At 42.7% G+C, this 24,176-nt stretch overlaps 2 protein-coding genes across 4 annotated transcripts in view; one reads left to right on the forward strand and one right to left on the reverse strand.

Moving 5' to 3' along the window:
* Positions 1-1,019: 1,019 nt before the first annotated feature.
* On the reverse strand, positions 1,020-21,255 carry FPGT (fucose-1-phosphate guanylyltransferase). Of its 3 annotated transcripts, none has more exons than XM_074221181.1 (4): positions 21,098-21,255; positions 18,973-19,140; positions 15,480-15,572; positions 1,020-13,341 (listed from the first exon to the last, which is right to left on the reverse strand). In XM_074221181.1, the coding sequence occupies exons 1-4, from the start codon at positions 21,177-21,179 to the stop codon at positions 12,356-12,358; spliced, it is 1,329 nt and encodes a 442-aa protein (XP_074077282.1). In that variant the 5' UTR covers positions 21,180-21,255; the 3' UTR covers positions 1,020-12,355. The 3 variants fall into 3 exon arrangements, with proteins under 3 accessions (XP_074077282.1, XP_074077279.1, XP_074077280.1); XM_074221178.1 differs by having other exon boundaries at positions 1,021-13,809; positions 21,098-21,253; XM_074221179.1 differs by lacking the exon at positions 21,098-21,255 and adding an exon at positions 20,576-20,746 and having other exon boundaries at positions 1,021-13,809.
* A 10-nt stretch (positions 21,256-21,265) lies between these two features.
* The window catches only part of LRRIQ3 (leucine rich repeats and IQ motif containing 3), an 84,492-nt gene continuing 81,581 nt past the window's right edge, over positions 21,266-24,176 (forward strand). The window contains exon 1 of the mRNA XM_074221184.1: positions 21,266-21,442. The gene's annotated coding sequence lies outside the window, so the exon portion shown is untranslated. The remainder of the gene's footprint in view (positions 21,443-24,176) is intronic.

A 24,176-nucleotide genomic window follows, 5' to 3' on the forward strand; every position in this document is an offset into this window, starting at 1 on the left:
CTACTATCTTTCTCCTCAAGTTTTGCAAATGAGGTTATATGTAAAACCAGTGTTGCCCTTGGCTGCCGTATCTCTCCACGTGTCATGTAAGTCATAGGTATTGCTTTCTAAGTTACTCTCTAAGCTTTTTTGGTCTCTTCTTATTATTCCAGCTGTTCTAGTTCAGTTAAAAAAATCATGACAAAACTAGGATAATATGACCAAGTAGGATTTATACCATGAATGCAGGTTGGCTCAAATTTAGAAAAACCGTTAGTCTAATTAGCTCTATTAATAACAAACCTATCAGAAATCATATGAGCATATCAATAGATGCTGAAAAAGCCTTTGACAAAAATACAGCACCCATTCCTACTAAAAACACTAGGGAATATAGGAATAGATGGATTGTTCCTTAGAATGATAAGCAGGGGGCGGCTAGGTGGTGTTGGGGGCAGCTAGGTGGTGCAGTGGATCGAACATTGGCCTTGGAGTCAGGAGTACCTGAGTTCAAATCCAGCCTCAGACACTTAATAATGACCTAGCTGTGTGGCCTTGGGCAAGCCACTTAACCCCATTGCCTTGCAAAAAAATAAAAAAAAAAACAAAACCTAAGAATGATAAGCATTATCTATCTGAAACTATCAATAAGCATTATATGCAGTGGGGATAAGCTAGAGGCATTCCTAATAAGATTGGGGTGAAACAAGGATGCCCATTAACACCACTACTATTCAATATCGTATTAGAAATGTTAGCTTCAGCAATAAGAAAAGAAAAAGAACTTGAAGGAATTTGAATTGGGAAAGAAGTGACAAAACTCTCACTCTTTGCAGAAGAGCTAGAAAGAGAAATCTCATTCAAAGTAATCTCAGACAATAGAAAATACCTGGCAGACTCAAAAACTCTATGAAAACAACTACAAAACACATAAATAAAAATCATATTTAAATAATTGGGCAAATATCTACTGTTCGTGTATAGGCCAAGCTAATATAATAAAAATGACAATTCTACCAAAATTAAACTGCTTGTTTACTTTAATGAGTTTAAAAAAATTGTAAGTAAATTCATATGGAGAAATAAAAAGTCAAGAATATTCAGGGATTTAATGAAAAAAATGCAAAAGAAGGGGGCTTAGCCTTACCAGAACTAAAGTTATATTATAAAACATCAGTCATCAAAACTGTCTGGTATTGACTAAGAAACAGAATGGTGGACCAGTGGAATAGACTAGGTGCAAGAGCAGGAAATGATTACAGCAATCTGCTGTTTGATAAACCCAAAGAGTTCAGCTTTTGGGATAAAAACTCTCTCTTTGATAAAAACTGTTGGGAAAACTGGAAGTTAGTATGGCAGAAACTTGGATTAGACTAACACCTCACACCCTATACGAAGATAAGATCAAAATGGGTATAGTATCTAGACATATAAGGCAGTATCATAAGCAAACTAGGAAAACAAGGAATAGTTTAGCTGTCAGATCTATGGAAAGGGAAGCACTTTAGGACCAAGGAAGAGATGGGGAACATCATTAAAAATAAACTAGATAATTTTGATTACATTAAAAAAAAGATTTTGCACAGACAAAACCATTGTAACCGAGCTCAAAATAAATGTAGTAAATTTTGAAACAATTTTGCAACTAATATTTCTAACAAAGGTCTCATTTCTAAAATATACAGAGAATGGGGCAAATATTACAAAAATACCAAGTCATTTCCCAATTGAAAAATGGTCAAAGGATATGCAGAGTCAATTTACAGATGAGGAAATTAAAGTGATCTATAGTCATATGAAAAATTGCTCTAAATCATTGCTGATTAGAGAAATGCAAATTAAAGCATCTCTGAGGTACCACCTCATACCTCTCAGACTTATGACCAGAGGGGACAATCATCAATGTTGGGAGGGATGTGGGAAATCTGGGACACTAATACATTGTTGGGGGAGCTGTGAACTGATCCAATCTTTCTGGAGAGTAATCTGGAATTATGCCCAAAGGGCAACAAAATGTACATCCCCTGTGATCCAGCAATACCACTATTGGGTTTTATACCCTGAAGACATTATGAAAAAGGATAAAAATATTACTTGTACAAAAATATTCATAGCAACCCTGTTTGTGGTGGCAAAGAATTGGAAATTAAGTGAATGTCCTTCAATTGAGGAATGGCTTAACAAACCGTGATATATGTATGTCATGGAACACTATTGTACTGGTAGAAACCTGGAGGGATGGGAATTCAGGGAAGCCTGGAAAGATCTGCATGAACTGATGCTGAGTGAGATGAGCAGAACCAGAAGAGCATTGTACACGCTAACAGCAATATGGGTGTGATGATCAACCTTGATGGACTTGCTCATTCCACCAGTGCAACAATCAAGGACAATTTTTGGATATCTGTGATGGCGAATACCATCTATATCCAGAGAAAGAACTGTGGAGTTTAAACAAAGACCAAAGACTATTACCTTTAATTTTTAAAAAAGGTATCTTATTATGTAATTTTGCTATTTCTCATTTTATTTTTTCCTTAAGGATATGATTTTTCTCTCTCAACACATTCAATTTTAATCAATGTATAACATGGAAATAATGTAAAGACTATCAGACTGCCTTCTGTGAGGGAGTTGGGAGAGGGAAGCAAGATTGGAGGGAAAAATTGTAAAATTCAAAAAACAATTTAAAAAAATGTAAAAAAGAAAAAATTATGAAAAATTACTATAATTGACGTCTGGGCCATTTCTTTTACCCAAATTCTATTTTTCTTCCTTGATAACTTTTTTTTGCTTTTGCAAGGCAATGAGGTTGAATGATTTGCCCAAGGTCACACAGCTAGGTAATTAATAAGTTTCTGGGGTCACATTTGATCTTAGGTCCTCCTGACTCCAGGATTAGTGCTCTATCCACTGTGCCATCTAGCTGCCCCCCAAACACTGATAATTTTTTGTAACATTCCATATTGAAGTTGGTGAAAAATCGCACCATACTTTTTTTCTTCTCATTTTCATTTTTAAGTCTAGCTTTTTACTAATTTTTAATGTGTGAGCTAACTAATTCAGAAAAGACTTTCAATCAGTAATGACATTTGTTCCTGACACTGTTAAAAAAAGGCAATTCATTTTGTGTGTGTGTGTGTGTGTGTGATAGTTGCTGTTCACTAGGCTTGGGATTCCCACCTACATTTTTTTTTTTACTCAGAGTGTTCCTGATGGAAAAGCTTGATACTTCTGCCTGGTTGGAAGTCTTTGGCATCTTTCATTCTTTATTACTGAACTACACTGTCCAACTTTTTTGCCATTTTCACCATCTTCCCTTATCTTCACTTTACATGGAAGTCTTTACTAGTACAGGTTGATTATGTTTGAAGGGCTTTTTAAAATTCATTCCTATAGCTGTAATAGATGTTGGGATATAAACTCCAAGTCTTTTCATGCAGCCATTGCTTTGCAAAAAGCTAAATAAGATTTCTACAATAGATTTTGAACATCCCTTCAAATCACATTTCTTCTTGTCCTTGGATAGACAATTGAATCGTCTTCATTCACTCTTTTGTTTGCTTCTCCAAAGAAAACCTGTGAGTGTCCTTGCATTTAGCTGAAATGTCCTCCTAACTTCTGGTTTCACTGATCTGGATGGATCTGCTTTGGTTTCTTCAGTAGCATGCTCACATGTGGAGCACTGGAAAAGCAGCTAGTTTAAACTCTGTAGGTGATCTGAAAATGTTGTGATTCTTAGTGTACCCCTCCTTCTCCCCTTCCCTCTACCCCACTCTCTCTTCCATCAAACTTCCAGAAAAGATGGAATATGAAGGTCCATTGCCCCTTTTCATGTGGATTGTTGCAGTCAAAGGCATCACTCATCAGGACTGAGCTAGAGTGATCTTCAGAGAGCCAAAGCCTTCAACTGTAGGGACCATATTCAAAGTCTTTTCAGAAGATGGAGTTGGCCACCATTTCCAGACTGTTGGCAGAGACTTTGAGCTCTATTCATTCTTTTGAGGTCACAGATAGTCCTTGAACTTTGTTCAAACTCCACAGCTCTTTTATCTGGATACAGATGGCACTCTCCTTTGCAGACAGCCCAAAATTGTTCCCGATTGTTGCACTGATAGAATGAGTGAGTCCTTCAAGGTTGATCATTACTCCCATGTTGCTGTTAGGGTGTACAGTGTTTTTCTGGTTCTGCTCATCTCACTGAGCATCAGTTCATGCAAATCCCTCCAGGCTTCCATAAAATCCCATCCCTCCTGGTTTCTAATAGAACAATAGTGTTCCATGACATACATGTACCACAGTTTGCTAATCCATTCCCCAATTGAAGGACATTTACTTGATTTCCAGTTCTTTGCCACCACAAACAGGGCTGCTATAAATATTTTTGTACAAGTGATGTTTTTACCCTTTTTCATTATCTCTTCAGGGTATAGACCCAGTAGTGGTATTGCTGGGTCAAAGGGTAGGCATATTTTTGTTGCCCTTTGGGCGTAGTTCCAAATAGCTCTCCAGAAAGGTTGGATGAGTTCACAGCTCCACCAACATTGTAATAGTGTCCCAGATTTCCCACAGCCCTTCCAACAATGATCATTATCCTTTCTGGTCATATTGGCCAATCTGAGAGGTATGAGGTGGTACCTCAGAGAAGTTATAATTTGCATTTCTCTAATAATTAATGATTTAGAGCAATTTTTCATATGGCTATGGATTGCTTTGATCTCCTATATTCTTTGACCATTTGTCAATTGGGGAACGTCTTTTTGTTTTAAAAATATGACTCAGTTCTCTGTATATTTTAGAAATGAGTCCTTTGTCAGAATCATTAGTTGTACAGATTGTTTCCCAATTTACTACATTTCTTTTGATCTTGGTTACAGTGGTTTTATCTGTGCAAAAGCTTTTTAATTTAATGTAATTGAAATCATCTAGTTGGTTTTTGGTGATGTTCTCCAACTCTTCCTTAGTCATAAACTGCTCCCCTTTCCATAGATCTGACAGGTAAACTAGTCCTTGATCTTCTAATTTGCTTATAGCATTGGTTTTTATGTCTTAGTCCTGTAACCATTTGGATCTTATCTTGGTAAAGGGTGTTAGGTGTTGGTCTAATCTAAGTTTCTTCCATACTAACTTCCAATTATCCCTACAGTTTTTATCAAAGAGGGAGTTTTTATTCCAATAGCTGGACTCTTTGGGTTTATCAAACGGCAGATTACTATAATTGTCTCCTGCTTTTGTACCTAGTGTATTCCACTGATCTACCACTCCATTTCTTAGGCAGTATCAAACAGTTTTGATGACTGATGCTTTATAATATAATTTTAGATCAGGTAGGGCTAAGCCACCTTCTTTTGCACCTTTTTTTCATTAAGCTCCTGGAAATTCTTGACTTTTTATTTCTCCATATGAATTTACTTACAATTTTTTCTAACTCATTAAAGTAATTTGTTTGGAATTTTGATTGATAGGGCACTAAACAGGTAGTTTAGTTTTGGTAGTATTGTCAGACATTCTTATTCTTAAAGTCAAAGCATGAAGAGAAACACTGAGCCCCAGTTCACCCATAAATCTACCCTCAATTCTGAGCTAGAGGTTTGCGTGGCACTTCCTTGAACTGATCCAGAAAAATCCCTGAAACAAGGCACAATTTCTTATAAAATTTTTACTTTCCCCCTCACTTTCCTCCTTTCCCAGTTCCAAAGCCCTCAATATAAATTCTCAGTTTTTATGCATGACTTGATTTGGCTGGATAATGGTTAATTATAAGCTTTATCAACTCAAACTTATGTAATGAGCAATGTTCTTTCTTATTTAATTTCATCAAAAATAGGTCCCAGGGCTACATAAGGAGGGCATCACATCTAGAGTAGAATCAAAGTGTATAAATTAACATCCTTGTCAGTGGACTTGTGCATTGAGAAAGGTACAAGGTGATATCGTGTTTTTCTAGACTCTCACCTCAGTGAAGAAGTTGTGCTGTTTGTGGGTTTATTGCAAAGTGTTTGAAACTTCTGTGAAGAGCTGCATATTTACTGAATGTAATTTACTTTTTGGAAGCCCAGGGCTAAAAATAATAGAAATGAAACCAATCATGTAAAACTCATGGAGCCTTACAACATTCCTCACCCCACAAATGAAATGGATGCTTGTTTGGTTTCAAGAACTAGGAAGAAGTGCTTTGTCAAAGGTTTTTTTTTTCTTGTTTACTTGTTTGTTTGTTTTTAACCTCCAAATGTAAATGCATTAATTCTTTAGGCAATGCAAGACTGTTCTACCCAAAAGGAATTACATGAAGGTGAACTTGAGTGCTCTGCCTAGTTTCCAAGGTGAAAACACTCAAAGTCACTAGATTAAAGTAGCAGCGTCAAAAAGAAACCAACCAATAAAAATGATATTTCATGAAGACGAAGGATGGGCACCCCAACATGGTGACCAGAACAAAGATTTCAAGACTCTGGAAGGAGGCTGGTGTGAAATCAGGATCAGTAGCACTTCAGAAAACACTGCATCAAGAACACAAACACAACAGTCTCCATGCTTGGGTGACATCCTGAAGTACAAGAGAAGGAATATAATTTTTAATAACGATAGCTGGGAAATAACAGTAGCAAGACTGGTAGGTCCAGTCTAGAGCAATGACAGATAACTTGTGCCCATCTGAATAGTGGAATTTCATGTTCTTGAAAACTGGGACTGTCCTTGCATCCAGAGGCCACCAGGCTGGAGAAAATGCCAGTCACCAACTACTTGCTTCACTTTCATTCACTTAGATAGGAAACTATGTACTTGGGAATAACACCTATGGATAGCAGCATCAGCCATCTATCCACTTCACAATAGTGAAGGTGAGAGTGACTCATGGAATGGCACCTAGGAGTGAGGGAGATGATTGTAAACTTAATGGAGAGAAATTAGAACTCAATGTCTTCTTTAGCTTCTACTTTGTTTTCCAAGGAGAAGGATGCTTTGCTTGGAAAAAATTGAATAAAAATGGCTTTATCCAATATCCAATAAAAATGGAGCAAGAAAAAGATCACCCAATAGGCCTGGATGAGTTTGAGTTGTCTGATACAGAGGAACTAGATACTTGAACATTTAAAGAACTGGAAGAAGCAATGACTAAACCACTGTCAGGGATCATTGATAAATTGTGGAGATGAGAAGCTAGCATAAGACTGGAAAAGGTAAAGAAAAGAGAGAGCCAAAGACAGAGAGACAGACAGAAAGTCATAAATAGAAAAACAAAGAGTCAGAGGGACAGAGAGACAAAGTAGGGACAGAGAGAGAGAGACACAGAGAAAAGAGATAGAAACAGCAAATGATTGAATGACAGCAGAGCAATGAGCTTGACTTCAGTTCTTCGGTTTATGGAAAAATTCTAAAATGTTATTAAAAAGACAGGCAATAAATATTTTGAAGGTGAAGCAGTGATCCAGAGAAGTTATGGGGAATGCTGTAGATGCTAGGTGTTAGTAAGACATTTGACAAATTGTCTCATCTTATTTTTCTTTTGAGGGGGTGGATTGAGAAGGAGAGATGTGAGCTAGAAAGACAGTAACAGAGTCAGAACAGGCTGAAAGATTGGATTCAAAAGGTTACTCATTAGGGGTTTGGGGTCAGTTTGTCAAGAAGCCTGGAGGTTTCAGGAATTACTATTGACTCTCTGGGGCAACTAGGTGGCATGGTAGATAGAATAGTGGCTCTGGAGTAAGAAAGACCTGAGTCTGAATCCAGCTTCTAATATTTCCTAGCTGGATGAGTCTAGGGAAATCACCTAACTTCTGTCTCACTTTCTGTAACCAAAATGGGGATAACATTAGCATCTGCCTCCCAGAGTTGTTGCGAGATCAAAGGAGATAATACTGGTAAAGTGTCTAGCACATAGTGGGTATTTTAATAAATGATCCTTTCCTCCATTTAGCATTTTAATCAATGACATCAATAAAGAAACAGTAGGTGTTCTCATATGTGCATATGGTCTATATATATAGAAAGGATGATTATAGTTCTACAGCAATCAGTTGGGATCCAAAAAATTCTGGACAAAACAGAAATCTGAGTAAAATCTAAATTAAACTGTAGTAAGTTTGGACCCATCTACAGGAAGGAGGGCAGAATGACAAAGGGGCCGATCGTGCCATGGGAAGATCGGAAGGATCTGGTGCTTTTATAAAACATTGAGAAGAGATGCTGTTGGGGTGGGGCAGTTGTCTTTATCTCACTGACATCTCATAGACCTCACTAAAGCCATCTCCTTGACACAGGGAAGGACTTACCCTCCAGTCAGAGGAAACTGAACTGGGAGCATGAATGGAAGTCACTAAGAGGACAATTGAGGATTGGCCTAAGGGCAGAAGGCTCTCTACCAGGGAGAGGGGAATATCTTGTTGGCAACATTCTAGAGTCCTTCCGAGCCCTCTTTGAGGGTTCTTCTGACTCACAGACTATGATGATTCATTCAGTAAACACATTATAAGTTCATCATCTATACAAGACAGTGTGTGCTGGTCACTAGAGACACAAAGACTAGGTTGTAAGGAAGCACAAGACCCATGGGCAGAGCTTTGCCCCATACATTTCACACAGACTGGGTAGAAGAAACCCAAAATTGATATGTAGTTTCCAATCAAACTATCTTATGAATATCATTAAGGTTTTAAAAAAAGGAGTAGGGCATTGCATTGTATACTAAGGAGATGAAATCTAAGAGCCAGCGAAAAGAAGCATATGTTAGGAGAAAACAAAGCCATTCTATGTCTTGATACCTCATAGCCCCAGAGCTCAAATGGAGGAAAAGTACAGGAAATAGATTCTCTCCAGTGTGGCCCCAAGATACAGAACTCTGTTGTTAGGATTCACTTCTCCAGGCACAGGTTGGAGCTCTCCTATTGACAGACCAGCTAATAAGCTTCCTGCCTTGCCTTGAAAATAATTTCCTATTTGAAAAGGTAAAGGAATCAATAAAGGGAATTTCTAGCCTGGATCAGATTTCTTTGCAATGGTGACAACTATGATGAAAAATAAAAGGAATCTTGGGGGAAAGTTACTATTCTTTCCTGTTTATGATAGAAGAGAGAGAAGCTAAACACAGTCTGATTTGGTTAGAGGAGATTTCAAATGATTCAGAGAATGGATAAGAATGATCTCATGAACTAACAAAGGGAAAATTGGACAAGGAGGGATGAGAAACTTTCAAAAGTAAAATTCTGAAAATATCCAAGGGGAAAAAAACATTTCAATAGGAAGTAAAAAATGAGTCGTCTGAAAAGACCAATTGATATACTACTAGAGTTCACCATCAATTTGATTTAAGACCCAGTTATCCAATTCAATTCACTTCAATAGAGATTTATTAAGTGACTGTGTGTCTGGCTCTTGCAGGAAGGAAAAGAAAGACAGTCCCTGATCTCTAGACATTTACAAATTAAAGGGGGGAGATAGTGCACCTAATGGAGCAAATGATGGTGTGCCACTGGTAGGGAGCAGCTGAGCTCTGAGACTGCTTTAAATGGAAGTTTTGGGAAAAGGCTTTGCTCTGCCTGCCAGTGCAGAAGCTATGATGAGATGCATCCACTTGGATGGAATCTCCCTGCTTCAGAACTTCCTAGACATCAGCTTTTGCTGGGGCATGATGATGATGGATGTGTGCATAGAGGATGAATGCACGGGCAGGTGACAAGTTGAATATAAAAGCAATGGGCATGGTCCTGGAAGAACATTTTCAGCTTAAGGCTAATATTTGATAAGGTCTAATAGCTTCTTTCTGTTGGGGGTCTGGCTAGAGCTTGGTTCTCCTGACATATTGTCTTCCTCTTGTTCTGCTCCCCATTTTAGAGGAATTATTCTTCCTGGAATCAATGTGAATGCTGTATGTTGAAAACTAAGAATATGAAAAACCCTAGTAAGTGATGTGAATGGAGGGAGACTAGTAAATTGTTGAGTGGGGTAAGAAATAACTAACATTAACCTTCTTTTGCAGGCCTCAGTTTCATGAATCTATAGCAATTTCACCAAGTACAAATGATAGGATTTGTGCCCTTCCAACTTCAACAGAAAGAAGTAAATTTTACATCCATCAGAGGCATAGAAAAGTGAATTGCAGTTAGGCATCCCTGCCCTCACACCAGTGAGCATGTGGCTTTGAGGGTCTAAAAGCGTTCCTCCATGCCCCTTATGTCACTCTGCTCCTGACAGGCATGAATTTTCATGCAGTTGAATAGAGAAAAAAAATAATGTATCAGGGAATCCTTTGTGTTGTTTTGTGCAAAATGGTGATAGCTGGGGAGATGTTCACAGCTTCTGGCCCACAGTTGCTGCCCAGCTCCAGGTGGTGGAGGCTTAGTGGCAGGTGATGTTTATAGACTTGGGCTGTTGCCCAACAAGGTGAGCTGTCACCAAGGAGAACTGATAAAATTTAGTGAAGCTATTCTGACTTTGGACAAGTCACCAGTTGGCTTCCTGGTAAAACATGGTGGCCATTGCCTCTGGTTTTGTCCAACCTGAAAAATGAATTCCTCAAAAAATAGTGTAAAAGAGCATCGCTTTCCACACACTGATGGTGGGGATGGGGCAGGAATCACTTCTTGTGATTCACCAGCAAGAGCAGATGCAGAAACTGGATTTATTTTTCTTTTTTGAAGGGGCAACATTATGTGGAACAGTTAGGTGGTGCAGTGAATAGAGAATTTGGCCTGGAGTTTAAATCCAGCCCCAGATGTTACTAGTTGTGTGACCACTGACAAGTCACTTCACCTCTGCCTGTCTCAGTTTCCTCAACTGTAAAATGGGAATAGTAATAATCCCTACTTCCCAGGGTTATTGTGATTAGATATTAAGTAAAGTGCCTACCTAGTATCTGGTATATTGAGGATGACATATCAATCAGGAAGGAAGGAAGGAAGGAAGGAAGGAAGGAAGGAGCAGAGCTACTGAGATTCTCACTGCTTACTAGACAGTAGATGAGAGGCGGGAGGTCAGGGCAAGGTCCTAATTCCACAAATCCTGCCTCCTTCCTTCCTCTCTCTGCCAAGGAGAAGCGATGTTATCTGTGCCATATTCATAACTGTGTATATAAGCCATTGCAAGTTGAGCAAATAATTGATGAAATGACACAAACATAAGATTATGTATTAGTTTATTACTTTGGTTTATTCACAGGAATTAAAAATCACCACAAATTTGCTTACAATTTGACACAAAAGTTTCATATTCCAATAGGAATGCTAAAGTAACTTGGACTCATACCCCAATTTTCTTCTGGGTATTATCCAGGTGATATACTTTTTTTTAATTTCTTGTTCCCTGCTTCTGATTTCTCACCGATTAGCATGTTCACTGGTATGGATCAGTCAAATCAACTATTTGGTAGCAACATTAATGTTAAAAGGTTTAATAACAAAAGATGAAACAAATGGATAGATTCCTGTTAGCTGATTAAGAGGACCATCATCACTTGGAATCATCTTTCATGAAGTGCATATAAAAGAGAATTCCCTGAGATTAAATGAAATCATATGTTTAAAATACAAGTGAGCATATGAATGCCATCCCTTTCCATTTGGGTAAAACAGACACTTAACTGAGAAATGAAAAGAAACCCAAAATATATATATCTTTATATTTTTCTTTTAAATGCTGAACCACTAAGACTGAGTTAATGCTTACTTTAAAACAATTTCAGATTGTTGAGCATTAATTTAATTTGAATTTGCTAGCTACAGATTTGTTTCTAAGGATAAAGGGTTATTAGGAGGGTTCTTGAGAATCTAATAGACCTAAAGAGATGATATTTTGATTAGTTCATCTAAATGGAATTACATTTCAGGTTGGGAATATTTGAAAAGAAGTATTTTGAGCTTTATTGCAACCAAAAGTACAATGTTCTGTGTAAGCAGAAGAGACTCTAAAGTTGTCTTATTTCTTCCTGTCCTCATCTGCCTTGATAAAAATTATATTAAAAACTATGATATTATTTGATTAAAATAATATTATATAAATTCTGAATCCTTTATAAAAGGAAAATGCCAAATAAAGTGATCTGCCAGATCATATTGCTGAAATGACTACTACGGTTTTTAAACATTGTTTCCATGAAAGTACTAGCTATATGTTCATAATTGTAAATTATTATTCAAAAAACTCCCCAAAGAGTAATGAAAATTCTCAAAAAATTTGTTTCTGTACCTGAACGTTTGAAATATTTCATTAATTCCTTCATCAAAAGAAAGGTTTATTTGTATTTTTGCATTATTAATGTCATGCTACAATAACACTACTAATGCAATATCATTATTTCTGCTTCAGTGAAACAAAGAAAAAACAGACATAATTCTTAGGCTCTGCAACTTTGAAAGCAATGTGAGTACAACAGCCCACAAACCTACTCTGACACATCTGCTTGACAGCCCTTTAAATGAATTTCCTGAGAAATGTGCTCCCTCCATTTCATCATGTCCTCCACATCTTTGTAGAAGAGCATCTCCTCAATGGACAGGAGCTCATAGTTAGTCAGACAGAAAGGCGAGGAGCTCTTGATGGCTCCCAGCAGACTGAGGGAGGCCATCACTGAATCCCTCAATGATGGGCACATGGGGAAGATGCGAGCGGTCCACAAGCTGAGGCTGGTTTTGTGGCCAGAGAACAGGCCTTCAGTAGTTTTCAAGCCCCAAAGATTTAAGCACTCCAGAAATCCCAGTCCAGAAAACTGAAGGGAATGGATATCTGCCAGTGCCTTGACATTCTGCTTCAAGTTGTCTTCCACGCCATGTGCTATCGTGGCATACATCAAGCAGTCATTTACCTTCAGGCTTAGAGCACACAGGAAGGATTTGGGGGGAAGGGCAACCTTCGTGACAACATGGCAACCACTAATGATGCTGTTGGCTCCAACAGTGACATCGGGCCCCAACCAGGAGTATTCCACCACTGACCCTGGGCCCACTGAACCCCTGGACTCAATGATACTTTGAATGACACAGGGACTTTCCTGGAAGCATCCGGAGCCTACAGAAAAGATGCTAAAAGCTTTGGAGAGTAAGCCAAGCTCAGATTTCAGAGTGCTATCTGAGGCAAAATGGTACAGATACTCTTGAGTTGTGCCAATGTGATAGAATTTGGAGTTGTTAAGAGCAATAATGTTGAGTGGTGTCCCTCGGAGAAGATGGAAGATCTTCTCTCTTACTTCGACTAACTCCGACTCTTCTCTGGTGACATTGGCTGTGTTTTTGGTATACTCCACGTTGGCTCCAGGCCCCAGGGCCTGCAGGAAATCTCCATAGGCATCAACTTCACAGGTCAGGGTCCCGAGTTGCTGGTAAAAGGCTAGCAACTTTTGGGCCAAATGACTGTCCATGTAGAAGAGGCTATCTGTGTAGACAAAATCTGAGGATGAGTTAGGAGTGCTGCGGGCCCCTGCAGGCAAGTTCTTTGGGGAAGGGGTTCCCTTTCTGATGACAGCACCTGACTGAAACATCTCTTCTATGCTGGGCTTGTGTAGAAAACGGTGGCAAGTTCTGTATTCCAGGTCTCCAGATTCTGAGGCCCCTGAAGGGTCTAACACAAAGACCCCATGCGTGGTCCCTATTGTCAAGTCAGAAGGATGAGCCAGAGCAGTAAAGCCTGGCCTGTCAAACCTCAAGACATCGGTTTCTTTCACACTATAGAGTTCTATGTCATCTGCACAGGTGACAAGAATTCCAGGACTCATGTGGGAGGGGAAATCAATGTACATGGCCAGTTTTAACTCCAGCATTTGATAAATTGGAGAACCAAGAGGCAAAGCTGTGAAAATTTTCCCCAGGGCACTTGCATTGGGGAGGCGTTGACTGTAGCCACCTGGAAAAATCAAAGAGACCACTGAAAAAGGCATTTCTGATGATAAGGTAAAGGAGTGAATGAGGGGCACTGGTTGATCACTGGGTGAAACAGTCCTGAGCAAAATGCCCAGAGGCCATGTGGTTTTTTCCTACTGAGAGAGTAAGTCAGAACAGAGACAAAAGGTGAACAAGGGACCCTGAAAGTCAGTCATTCTCTGTTGTTTATTTGAAATGCTGTCGTCGAAAGAATGTAGTTAGAAGAAAATTCAAACTCAGCACAGGCCTGGACTTTGGGTGGACATGCAGGGCCTCACAGACAACAAGGGCTCTTCAAATATATGTGGAAGAAATTTTAAGAATGAAGTTGTGTCTAAAAAAAAGATAATGGGCTAAAAACAGGTAAAATCTTTTTGTACCTCCATTTTAAGATGGAGACTTTGAATGTGCTCTTAAGATCCTCGGTCAGCTACAAAATTGAGAAGAGTAAGAGTTAAAAATTCTCTGAGAAATCACAAATCTTACTAATTCAGGTGAGTGTGGGACAGAGGTAGTGGTGGGGCACTCTGAGTCAAGGAAAGATGAAAATGAGAGTATGTGTTAAAAATCATATACTTTTGTGCCTTTCAAGTATACATGACAATCTGAAGAAGCCTGACAAAGGACTGTTACAAGTAGGGTTTTCCAGGGGAAAGCAGGAGAGATGGGAGGCCAGATGATTATGGTCAGAGAAGGGGAACACAGAGAGGGTACATTTTGTGGGAGTGGCACAATCAGGAGGACCTCCTTTGGGCACGGTTGAGATGGGGTGGAGGAGAAGCTCATAGGAAGGGAGGAGGCTGAGGAATTGAGGGATTAGGGTGTTTGAGAGTGAGTCAGAATCTATGCTGAAGTGCCTTCCTAGGAAGGCAGGAGATGAGGAGGAGAAGGAAATGGTATGTCAGGTACTGAATATGTTGAGGAAGAAAGGGGCATCCCCTGGGGTACCCAAAGACAACAATTAGAGGAGTATGATTGGGTGGAAGAGTACGAAGCACAAAAGATGAGGGTTACTGAGTCATGGGGGAGGGAGAGAACCTGAAGCAGCAATGTGGGGCAAAGAAATCCAATTGTCCTGTGGGGAGGGGTGATGCCATTGGTGATGGCTTGGCCTGGGTCACTGCTTATTCCAATCACTGAGATGGAAAGTAAAAGGTCAAAGACAATACCAACAAGAGGAATCAATTCTGCCATCTTTTATAGGTAGGTCTTGAGTTCAGCCCCACCATGGCCAGACCCAAAACTCCTTTGTTACAGAGAGTTCCAGAGTTCTGGAGAGCATTTATACCAACTTTCCACCCAATGCAAAAATCTCCTCTACAGCCTCCTCAACAGATGGGGATGTTTTGATGAGCTCAGCCTTAAGAAAGTCATTTTCAATCGTCAGATCAAAGCCATCTCTGATGAAAAGTTGATGACCAAGTACGTGATGCACAATCTAAAGAATATTCTATCAGAGAAAACCATATTATGCTGCCCCTGACATGGGGAAGTATCAAAGTAAGACATGTATGAAATGTTTGTTTTCAAAGAGGAACAACTTCAAAGATACACAAAAATGCTAAGTTTTCCCAAGGGAAAGGACCAAGTTACTACAGTATCAAAGGTGAAAGATTCAAAAGAAACTTATACATTAGTCAAGTAGGACTTTACCAGAGTGAATTAACAGGATGCTAAAACAACGCCATCTGTCACCATAGAGTTTTTCCAAATGTTGCAGGGCATAAAGTGTTGATCCTCCATTTCCTGCAAAAAAAAGGAAAAAGAAAAAAAACTAAAATCTCTGAATGAAGCTTTAAGTATTCAGTTTCTAGACACATAACCCATCACAGAGTTAGGATTGTGGTTGGTTAGGATTTCAAAACTTTGAATCATTAAAAACTTACTAGAAAAATTGAACACAAGGTCTATGCAAGTGAATTTTTAAAAATCTATTAATATATTTATAATAAAATACAATTAAGTTAAATTTTATATTATTGAGACTGAATTCAAGAAATATTTATTCATTTCCTACTATGTGGCAGGCCCTAGGGATAGAAAAAAGAGAAAAGGCCCTAGTCCTTCAAGAGCACATGGAAATATGCAAACACACACACACAGGCATCTACGCATGTGTGTATTTGCAGATGAAGAGAAGTACAGGACTGGAGAGATGGAGCTGGAACTGTCTAGAACAGAGGTATGCAAGACATTGCTTATATCACACCCAAGTATAGACCAAACCAGGTTAAAGCTGAACTAGTAAATATGGAGCAAAATCAATGGAAATATAACAAGACAGAAAACACAACAGTTTAAAGCTAAGTCAACATGTGGCCAGCAGGGGTCCTTATGTACAATTTCACATTTCTTTATATTCATACATATGGAGATGCCCAAGTACAAATACACATGCATATCTCAAACAAACACACACACACACACACACACACACACACATCGACTTTTTAACATTGGATGTAAAATTTAGACTTTATGGATTTTAAAACTGATACACTTGCTATGGTATTCTCTAAAAATTAATGTGGCAAGTTGTTGGAGGACCACACAAAGAAAAAGTCTGTGTGTGGGGCAGTAGATAGAGCACCGGCCCTGGAGTCAGGAGGACCTGAGTTCAAATATGACTTCAGACATTTAATAACTATCTAGCCATGTGACCTTGCAAATCACTCAACCCTGTTGCCTTGCCAAAAAAAAGAAAAAAGAAATAAAAGGTCTTTGTGAGCAGATGCCCAGAGTTCCAGTTCAGATCCTGCCACGGATGTACTATTGGGCTTAGTTGATCGGGGCTAGGCACCCTCTGAACCTCTCTGGGTTCAGGTTCTTTATCTATAAGAGGAATTGGTTGGATTTGAAGATCTCTAAGGTCCCTTTGGCAGTTCAATGAATCAGGCGACAGTTTGTTGGGCCTGGAATTCAAAAAACTCATCTTTCTGAGTTCAAATCCAGCTTTAGACATCGACTAGCTGGGTGACCCAGGGTAAGTCACTTCACTTGGTTTGATTCAGTTTCCTTATCTGTAAAATGAGCTGGAGAAGGAAATGGCCAACCACTTCAGTATCTTTGCTAAGAACACCCCAAACAGGATTAGAAAGTCATACACCACTGAAATATGACTGAATCACATCCCTATTCTATGTGGTATATGTGGAAATAGTTGTCTCCAAAAGACTTTTTAAGCACTTGAATTTTGAACCAAAGAAAATAAATCTCATGAGGCAGTGGGAAAAATCCTGCTTGGTTCCACCACCTTGCTGCGGCTGCCTTCCTTCTGGCTGGGCCCTGGGGCAGGTGGGCGAAGGCTTCAAGTAAACCAAGGTCAGCCTCTGGCAGTGATCCCTGAGGGGAGCCACTTGCTCCTGGAGTCTGGACAAGAGATGTCATTAGATGCCTCACACAATGCTGGGCACCCAGTAGGGACCTGATGAAAGTGTGATGGCTGAGTGGTTCCGAGAAAGGCAGCTCACAGCAATTACAGTTGGAATGACAGGAGGAGGATGTCATGGGCTGTGAGCTTCTGCGGAGAGTCCTGTGTAGCAGGAGGCCTGGTCTGGTCCTCCAGAACCACCTGAGGCAGGGGCCTCTGGGCAGGACACCTAGGTCTGCAATCGTTCTCTTCCCCACCCTGCCCAAAACCTCGTCGCAGAGCCTCTGAAGCTCACTATCAAGGTCTGACCTGAATTCAGTTCAAAATAGAATTCCCATGTATCCGCAGAAAGGGGTGAACGAGACAATGTTTAACAACCAGCATTTGGTAAAGGAAAAAAGTATATGTATATGTGGGTTTGTGTTTTTTATAACTGGATATATCTCATATCTGTGTGCATACATAGAAACCTACACACACACACACACACACACACACACAAGCGCGCGCGCGCGCGCGTGTGTGTAGCACACAGAGGTCCCCATTATTTTCTTCTGCCTTCCTGAGGTCCCCCTGCCCCAGCACTTTAAGTCTCAGCCATGCACAGAAAACTACAAGTCCTGCTTTGGACCATTTTTCAGGGTCTGAGGTGTAAATGCTCACTGTGCCAGTCTGCCAAGACTATACATTGCAGGAAAGCGACTGACCTGACTTAATGGTCTGAGTTTCCTCAAGCAGGAGTCCCCATGTTCATCAAATCACATATCATGCTCCAAAATTCTTAATACAAGTATGTAGGTCACAAGCCAAACCACAAAGCTAACTCTTCTGAGATGAAAGCAGAGATCAAACAGAAAGTGAAGACCTTGGCTGAGGGGCAGCAGGGGCCATAGGGGAGAGTCTGGGGTCCAAGCCTGCCCAAGGTGGGACTTCCTGACCCCAACAAAAAGGTTAAATGGCTGCTCCACATTAGTGGAGGGGCTCCAATGCTGAGGATTCCCTTCAAGGATGAAATGATTTATTTGGTCCAAAGTAAATAAGGGTGCCATTAGGCCCTAAAATGTTAACATCTTTCTGGAGCCATAGTACTTTGCTCCAAAAGTCTAATATAAAACAGTTCCTGGGCAGGGGAGATGCTGGCATGCCCTCAAAGTTCCAAGGGCAGCGATGCTATTCCAAGATGCTGTTAAGCTGCGCTTTCTTGTGGTGCTGGGTGGTCCCATGAGTCCAGGCACAGGGGACATTCTGCTGCTGTTGGTGTGGGGGGCAGAGAAAGAGGGGTGGAGATATAAAAACCATAATGGCACTCCTGAGAAGTCCCCAGGGGGCATTCTCCACTTGGGCAAGGCAAAGCCTTAATGTTATTAAAGCTCTGTGGCTTAATTAACATAATTCTCTTTTAAAAAGCATTATGTGAGTCTATCACATCTGTAAGAGAATTGACTTAAAAAGACTCCCTTAAAATGTCAGGAAATTAGTGGCCAAGTCACAGCCAAAGTCTGAGATCCACCCTCTTCCTTCTACAGAGGAGCTGGAGGCCAGAGATCTCTAGGCAGTGGGGAGGTCAGAGGTCATTTGCAGACCTTTGGTCCTGAAGCCCTCCCAGTCACTCCAAGTTTTCTCCCAAGACACAACCTAAAACTTGAGCTGCTTCTGTTGCTGGACATGTGAAGTGACCCTGACTCCTTCACTAAGGATTCCACCTTCTAAGGCCAGAAAAGAAATGCCCCTCAGGTCCTGGTAGACCCCACATTAACCTTGTCTTGGAAAACCTACCAATTTTAGCTCCTGCAGGATCAGCAAACACGTGATATTGGACGCCCAGGGGCAGCTCCTTCTGCTGGAGCTTTCGGGAGAGTTGCTGCTTATAGGCCAGTTTTTGTTTCTCATCAGCTGCTGTTATCACAACCACGTCCCAGAATTCTCCTACTTTCACCATTTGGCCTGAGAAGGAAAGAGAAGAAAGCAGTCCACACATCAGGCAACCAGCATTAGCACCTTGGGTTTTGGGCAACAGTACTCCTATCCCCATGAGGTCCTCTTGGCCCCTGTACAGGGTAAGCTTAGGCTAGATGACCTTTGAGCTTCAAAGTGTGGTCTCTCCATTGAAAAGATGAAGAAGCTGAGGATCAGAAAGATGAGAGTTATTCAGAGAAGCAGCTCTTCAGCATCCCTAGTGTGGTGATCACCAGTTTCTCCTGACTTCCCAACTCCTGGGCCACCTCCCCCAACCCAAGACAAGTGGACTGACATGTGGACACATCTATTTGGGTGGAGAATTTGAGCCTAAGTCCTGGTCAGTAAGCTGGTTGAGATGAGCTTCAGAAGTCACAAGCTGGACCCCTCGACTGTCCCTCTAAACTCAACTCTGTTCACTGAATTCAACCATAGGAGAAGATTAAAATCTAGAAGCTCAGGAGATGTAATGTCTCTTGAGTAGGGGATGGACTTTGGGCCTGTTGGAGCCTTTCATCTCAACCTCTCACTAAAAGGAGGAGACGGAAGCCTTGAGAAATGAGCCTTGAGTGTTAAAAAACAATTTTCATAGATCACAGACATTTAGTCAGTCAACTAAATCAGAAGTTGTGACTCAGCCGCTGCCTAAGGAAAGAACCTCCTCCGAGGCTGCTGCTAATGCACTTCAGCCCTTTCCTCACTAAAAACTGAGACTGTGAAGCGTTTAATAGAAAGCCTCAGCTCAGAGTGGAGTGGAACCAGAAGAACCTTGAGCGCCCTGATGCAATGTGGGGGTGATGATCAACCTTGATGGACTTGCTCATTCCATCAGTGCAACAATTAAGGACAATTTGGGTGTATTTGCGATAGAGAATACCATCTGTATCCAGAGAAAAAACTGGAGTTTGAACAAAGTCCAAGGACTATTACCTTCAATTTAGGGAAAAAAACCTGATATCTTCATGTCTGATCTTGCTGTCTCTTATACTTTATGGTTCTTCCTTAGGGCTCTGATTTCTCTCTCATCACATTCCATGTGGATCCATGATGCCATGGAAACAATGGAAAGACTAATTAGACTGCCTTCTGTGGGGGGTGGGGGGAGGGAAGCAAGAATGGGGGGAAACTGGAAAACTCAAAAATCAATAAATCAATTTAATTAAAAAAAAAGAAGACCTCAGCTAGAGGAAAAATTTTCCTGGGGTACAACTGGAACCTTGATGCTGCCCCATAGGCCAAATGGACAGCCCGGCGCCCCTTGTCATCGGGGGACCCCGGAGATGGAGGCTATGGGCTGGGGAGCCTCGTGAGCCAAAGCTCGCTGGACTCGGGCCCTGGAGGTGGCAGTGGAGAGGGCACGGTGTGGGGCAGGGCAGGGCGCAGGCTGGAGTGGGGGCGCCTCGCCCGGCCGGCCATCACCCACCTGAGCCGCCGCCGGCCAGGAAGCTCTGGGGTGCCCAGGAACAGCGCATGGGCGAGGGTCAAGGGTCAGAGGCCAAGCACGTGGCAGGTTCTACGCCAGAGGTCACCTGGAGACGTGGCTAGCACACGGGAGGGGGGCAAAGATCACATGTCACGTGCATGCCGGCAAGCACGTGACAGGGCCAGGAAGGTCGGTCAGGGGAGGCACCCGGAAGCCTAGGCTCCGCCCCGCCGCGCGCGGGGGCTGCTGGGGTGCTGGCCGCCCCGCACCCCCAGGGTGTGTCTTCTCCCCGCCCCTCAGTTCTACTTGGGTTACGTGGGGGTGATCTCCCGGGGGCTCTACGGGGCATGCGCACACAGCAGGTGCCGGATGAGGCCTAGCTGGGGGGACCAGGCCCCGCCCCCGCCCCGCCCCTCCGGAAGTCGGAGGAGGGCAGAGCCAGGCTCCGCCTCCCGGTGACCCGGAAGTCCCTCGCGGCGGCGGCCCGGGGCGGGGGCGCCCGCTCGCCCCGTCTCCCGGTACCTCGGAGCCGCTGGAACTTGCGCAGTTTGCGCCGGGTGGCCTCGGCCAGCGCCACGTCGGGTCCGGCTTCCGCCGCCGCCATGAGCTTCCCGCCGCCGGGCCCTGGGCCCCCCGGAGCGGGCGCCTGCGCGGTGGTGCTCGGCCGGCCCCGCCCCCTCGCGCCGCGGCCCGCCCGCGCCCGCGAGACTTGCGGGGCCGCGAAGCCCCGCCCCCTGCGCCGCAGGCGCGTGCGCAGAGCCCGGCCGGGTGTCCATAGCAACCGAGGACGCCGGCCGCTCTGCCAGGCCGCTCAGCAGGCCCTGCTCCCCGGCCCGGGCCCCGCGGCCCCGCCGCCCCTCCAGCCCGGTGAGTGGGCTTTGGGGTGCCCCTCCGAGGCGGGGCCCAGAAGAGAACGTGACGCGGCCCCCCCAGGCTGCTGAGTCCCGAAGCGCTTCCCTGCAGCACCTGGAGGGGAGGCCGCAAGACCCGGGTTCAAATCCAGCCCCAGACCCTTCTGGAAATGGCGCACCCTCGGTTGGCCCGGGGTCCCCCCGCCCCCAGCCAGTGCATGGCCTCTGCAGAGGCTTCGCCCCGAAAGTGCCGGGACACGGGGACCCCCCTCCCCGCCCGGCCCCGACCCCTGACCCGGGCTGCCAGCAGCCCCTCCGGAGGGAGGAGAGGGCGGGAAGGCCGAGGGGCATGGGGGGCCGGGAGGGCGCCGCCCTTGTCTGGGGGGGATGGGGGTCCCGAGGCCCCTGCGGCTCTGACCTGGGCACATTCAGAGGGGAACGCCCCGGTTTGGGGGACGGCGGACCCTGGTTGTGACCCAGAGTGCTGGCAGAAAGGACGACGGAGCCAGGGCAGGGGCTGCCAGGCAGGTGGGGGACGACTGGCAGGGGGTGGGAAGCGCGGGCCCTGGGGGCAGGATGACGGAGGACGTGCCCCCCGCCTGGCTTGCCCGGGTGGCACGTGCCCGGCCTGGGGCCAGGAGCTGAACTTGGCAGGGGCCCTCCCGCCAGTGCACTGCCACTTCTCTGGGAGCCTTTCCTCGGCGTCCTCCAGTGCTTGCTTTTCAGTCCTCCGCTCCGTTTCTTCTTTGTTGTAGATGCAGCTTTGTGAGTTTATACGGATTGCGTGTTTGAAATGAAGATTGCAGTTGAAAATAGTTAGCTCTTTTACACAAGACTCTGAACACAGATTTCAACAAAACTTTGCTAATATACTGAGTAAATTGTCTTAAAAGGAGGAACTGATGAAAAATGAATCCTAATGACAGGTCAAAGATGGATTTCTTTCCTGTGGTTATGAACCATTTAAATACAGACTTAGATTGAAGTCTATATTTATGCATCTAGCTTTAATAGTATTATCCACATAGAGTGTAATTTAATTTAGTGATTCTGTAAACATCATTTGTTTAAAAGTAGTCAGGATATGTCAAGAAAAACTAATACTTCAAATAATTTAGGTGTTATTTATATTATCTTTAAAATGCTATCATTTTCTATTTTCTCTTGTCTTAAGAAACTAGAAAGAATAATTCCACCTTTCCAGTAAGCTACTGCCTGTTCTCAGTGTGAGATAGTTCTTTATTTGGTCAGTTGTGGCATCTGCTGTATCCAAACCACTGGTGACTGGAGGGAAACTGGTCTTCAGATAAAGTCTTCTGATGAGGGGGACCCTAGCTCAGAGCCAGGGGCACCTGGGGCCAGGACGTGCCTCTGATTCATACTGGCAGTGCCTCATTAAAAGGTGCCCACACCTTCAGGGTCAAAAGGGAGCCTCTCCCCTGCCAGTGCCATTACAGGTCAATCAGCCCATCAATAAGCACAGATTGAGCACCTACTATAGGGTGGGCTTTGTGCTGACTGCTGTTCATAGGTTTGTATTTGATTTAATTGACTAGTCTATTTGGATCTGACTCTTCTGAGGATGCTGGTCTGCACTGCAGTCTCCTGAGCATGTTTCTGATCTCTCAATTAGGTTGGAGTCTTCAGTGGGGCAGAGGATTCATCAAATATACAGCCGTTATTATCTTCCCTGGCTATGTGCTTAAGGAATCATTTCATAAATGTTTTTCATCTGAATTGCCAATAATGCTAAATGTGAATTATCTCATATGTGAGAAAAATATACTTCTACATACCGTACAATCTTTTATAATTAAATGTCTGTGAGATTTCCCCTTTTTTTCATTTAATTCCTGCTGTTACTATTGGGCTTGATTAGGGGAGGAGGAAGAGAGGAGAGGAGACAGATATTGTAGAAAGTCTCAGTGACTAATGTGATACTTTGAATTCTAGATGTCATAATCCACAAGTCTGACTTGTAAATTGAATTAAATGCACATAAACCTTAAAGTTTAATACTTATATGAATAAATTTATATTTTTAAATGATAATTGTTAGCATTCCTGCTGTTGAAGAGACTGAGGAATGCCTGCCATCATAGCAATTTCTTCAACAAATGATTCATCTACTCTCACTAGAAAGTGACTTGGATTAAATATGCAAGTCAGAGGAATTGTGCTCATCCCTAACTCTCATAGTCTTCATTCATCTCAATGTCAGCTGTGTGGGCCACTTAAAACAGAAGACCCGGGAGCAAGGCTGACATCCTCTGCATTGTGGCATCATCTTCCATAAATACATGGTTTTCCCAGAGGGATTAAAAATGTAAGATGATGTAAAAATGAGCGCCCTCTTACATACAAATTATGTTATTATTATTATTTTTTTTTGCAAGGCAGTGGGTTTAAGTGACTTGCCCCAGGCCACAGCTAGGTAATTACTAAGTGTCTGAGGTCAGATTTAAACTTAGGTACTCCTGACTCCAGGGCTGGTGCTCTATCCACTGCACCACCTAGCCAGCCCCTTAGATAGGAATTATGACTCCACCCCGGGAAGCTGGAGTTGTAATCCTTCTGCTTTCTGTAAAGGAGGTTGTTCCTTTCTCCTTTTGAGCATCTTGGTCTCATTGGAACTTGGTCCTTTATACATCCAGGTGCAGTTTCTCAAAGGAAAATCATTGACATTTAATGGGAATGGGAGGAAGTGCCCTTGTGACCTGTGTTGCAGAAGCTGCCAGCCTGGTAGACAG

The sequence above is a fragment of the Macrotis lagotis genome, chromosome 2 (genome assembly GCF_037893015.1).
Source record: "Macrotis lagotis isolate mMagLag1 chromosome 2, bilby.v1.9.chrom.fasta, whole genome shotgun sequence".
NCBI classification, from domain to species: Eukaryota; Metazoa; Chordata; class Mammalia; order Peramelemorphia; family Peramelidae; genus Macrotis; species Macrotis lagotis.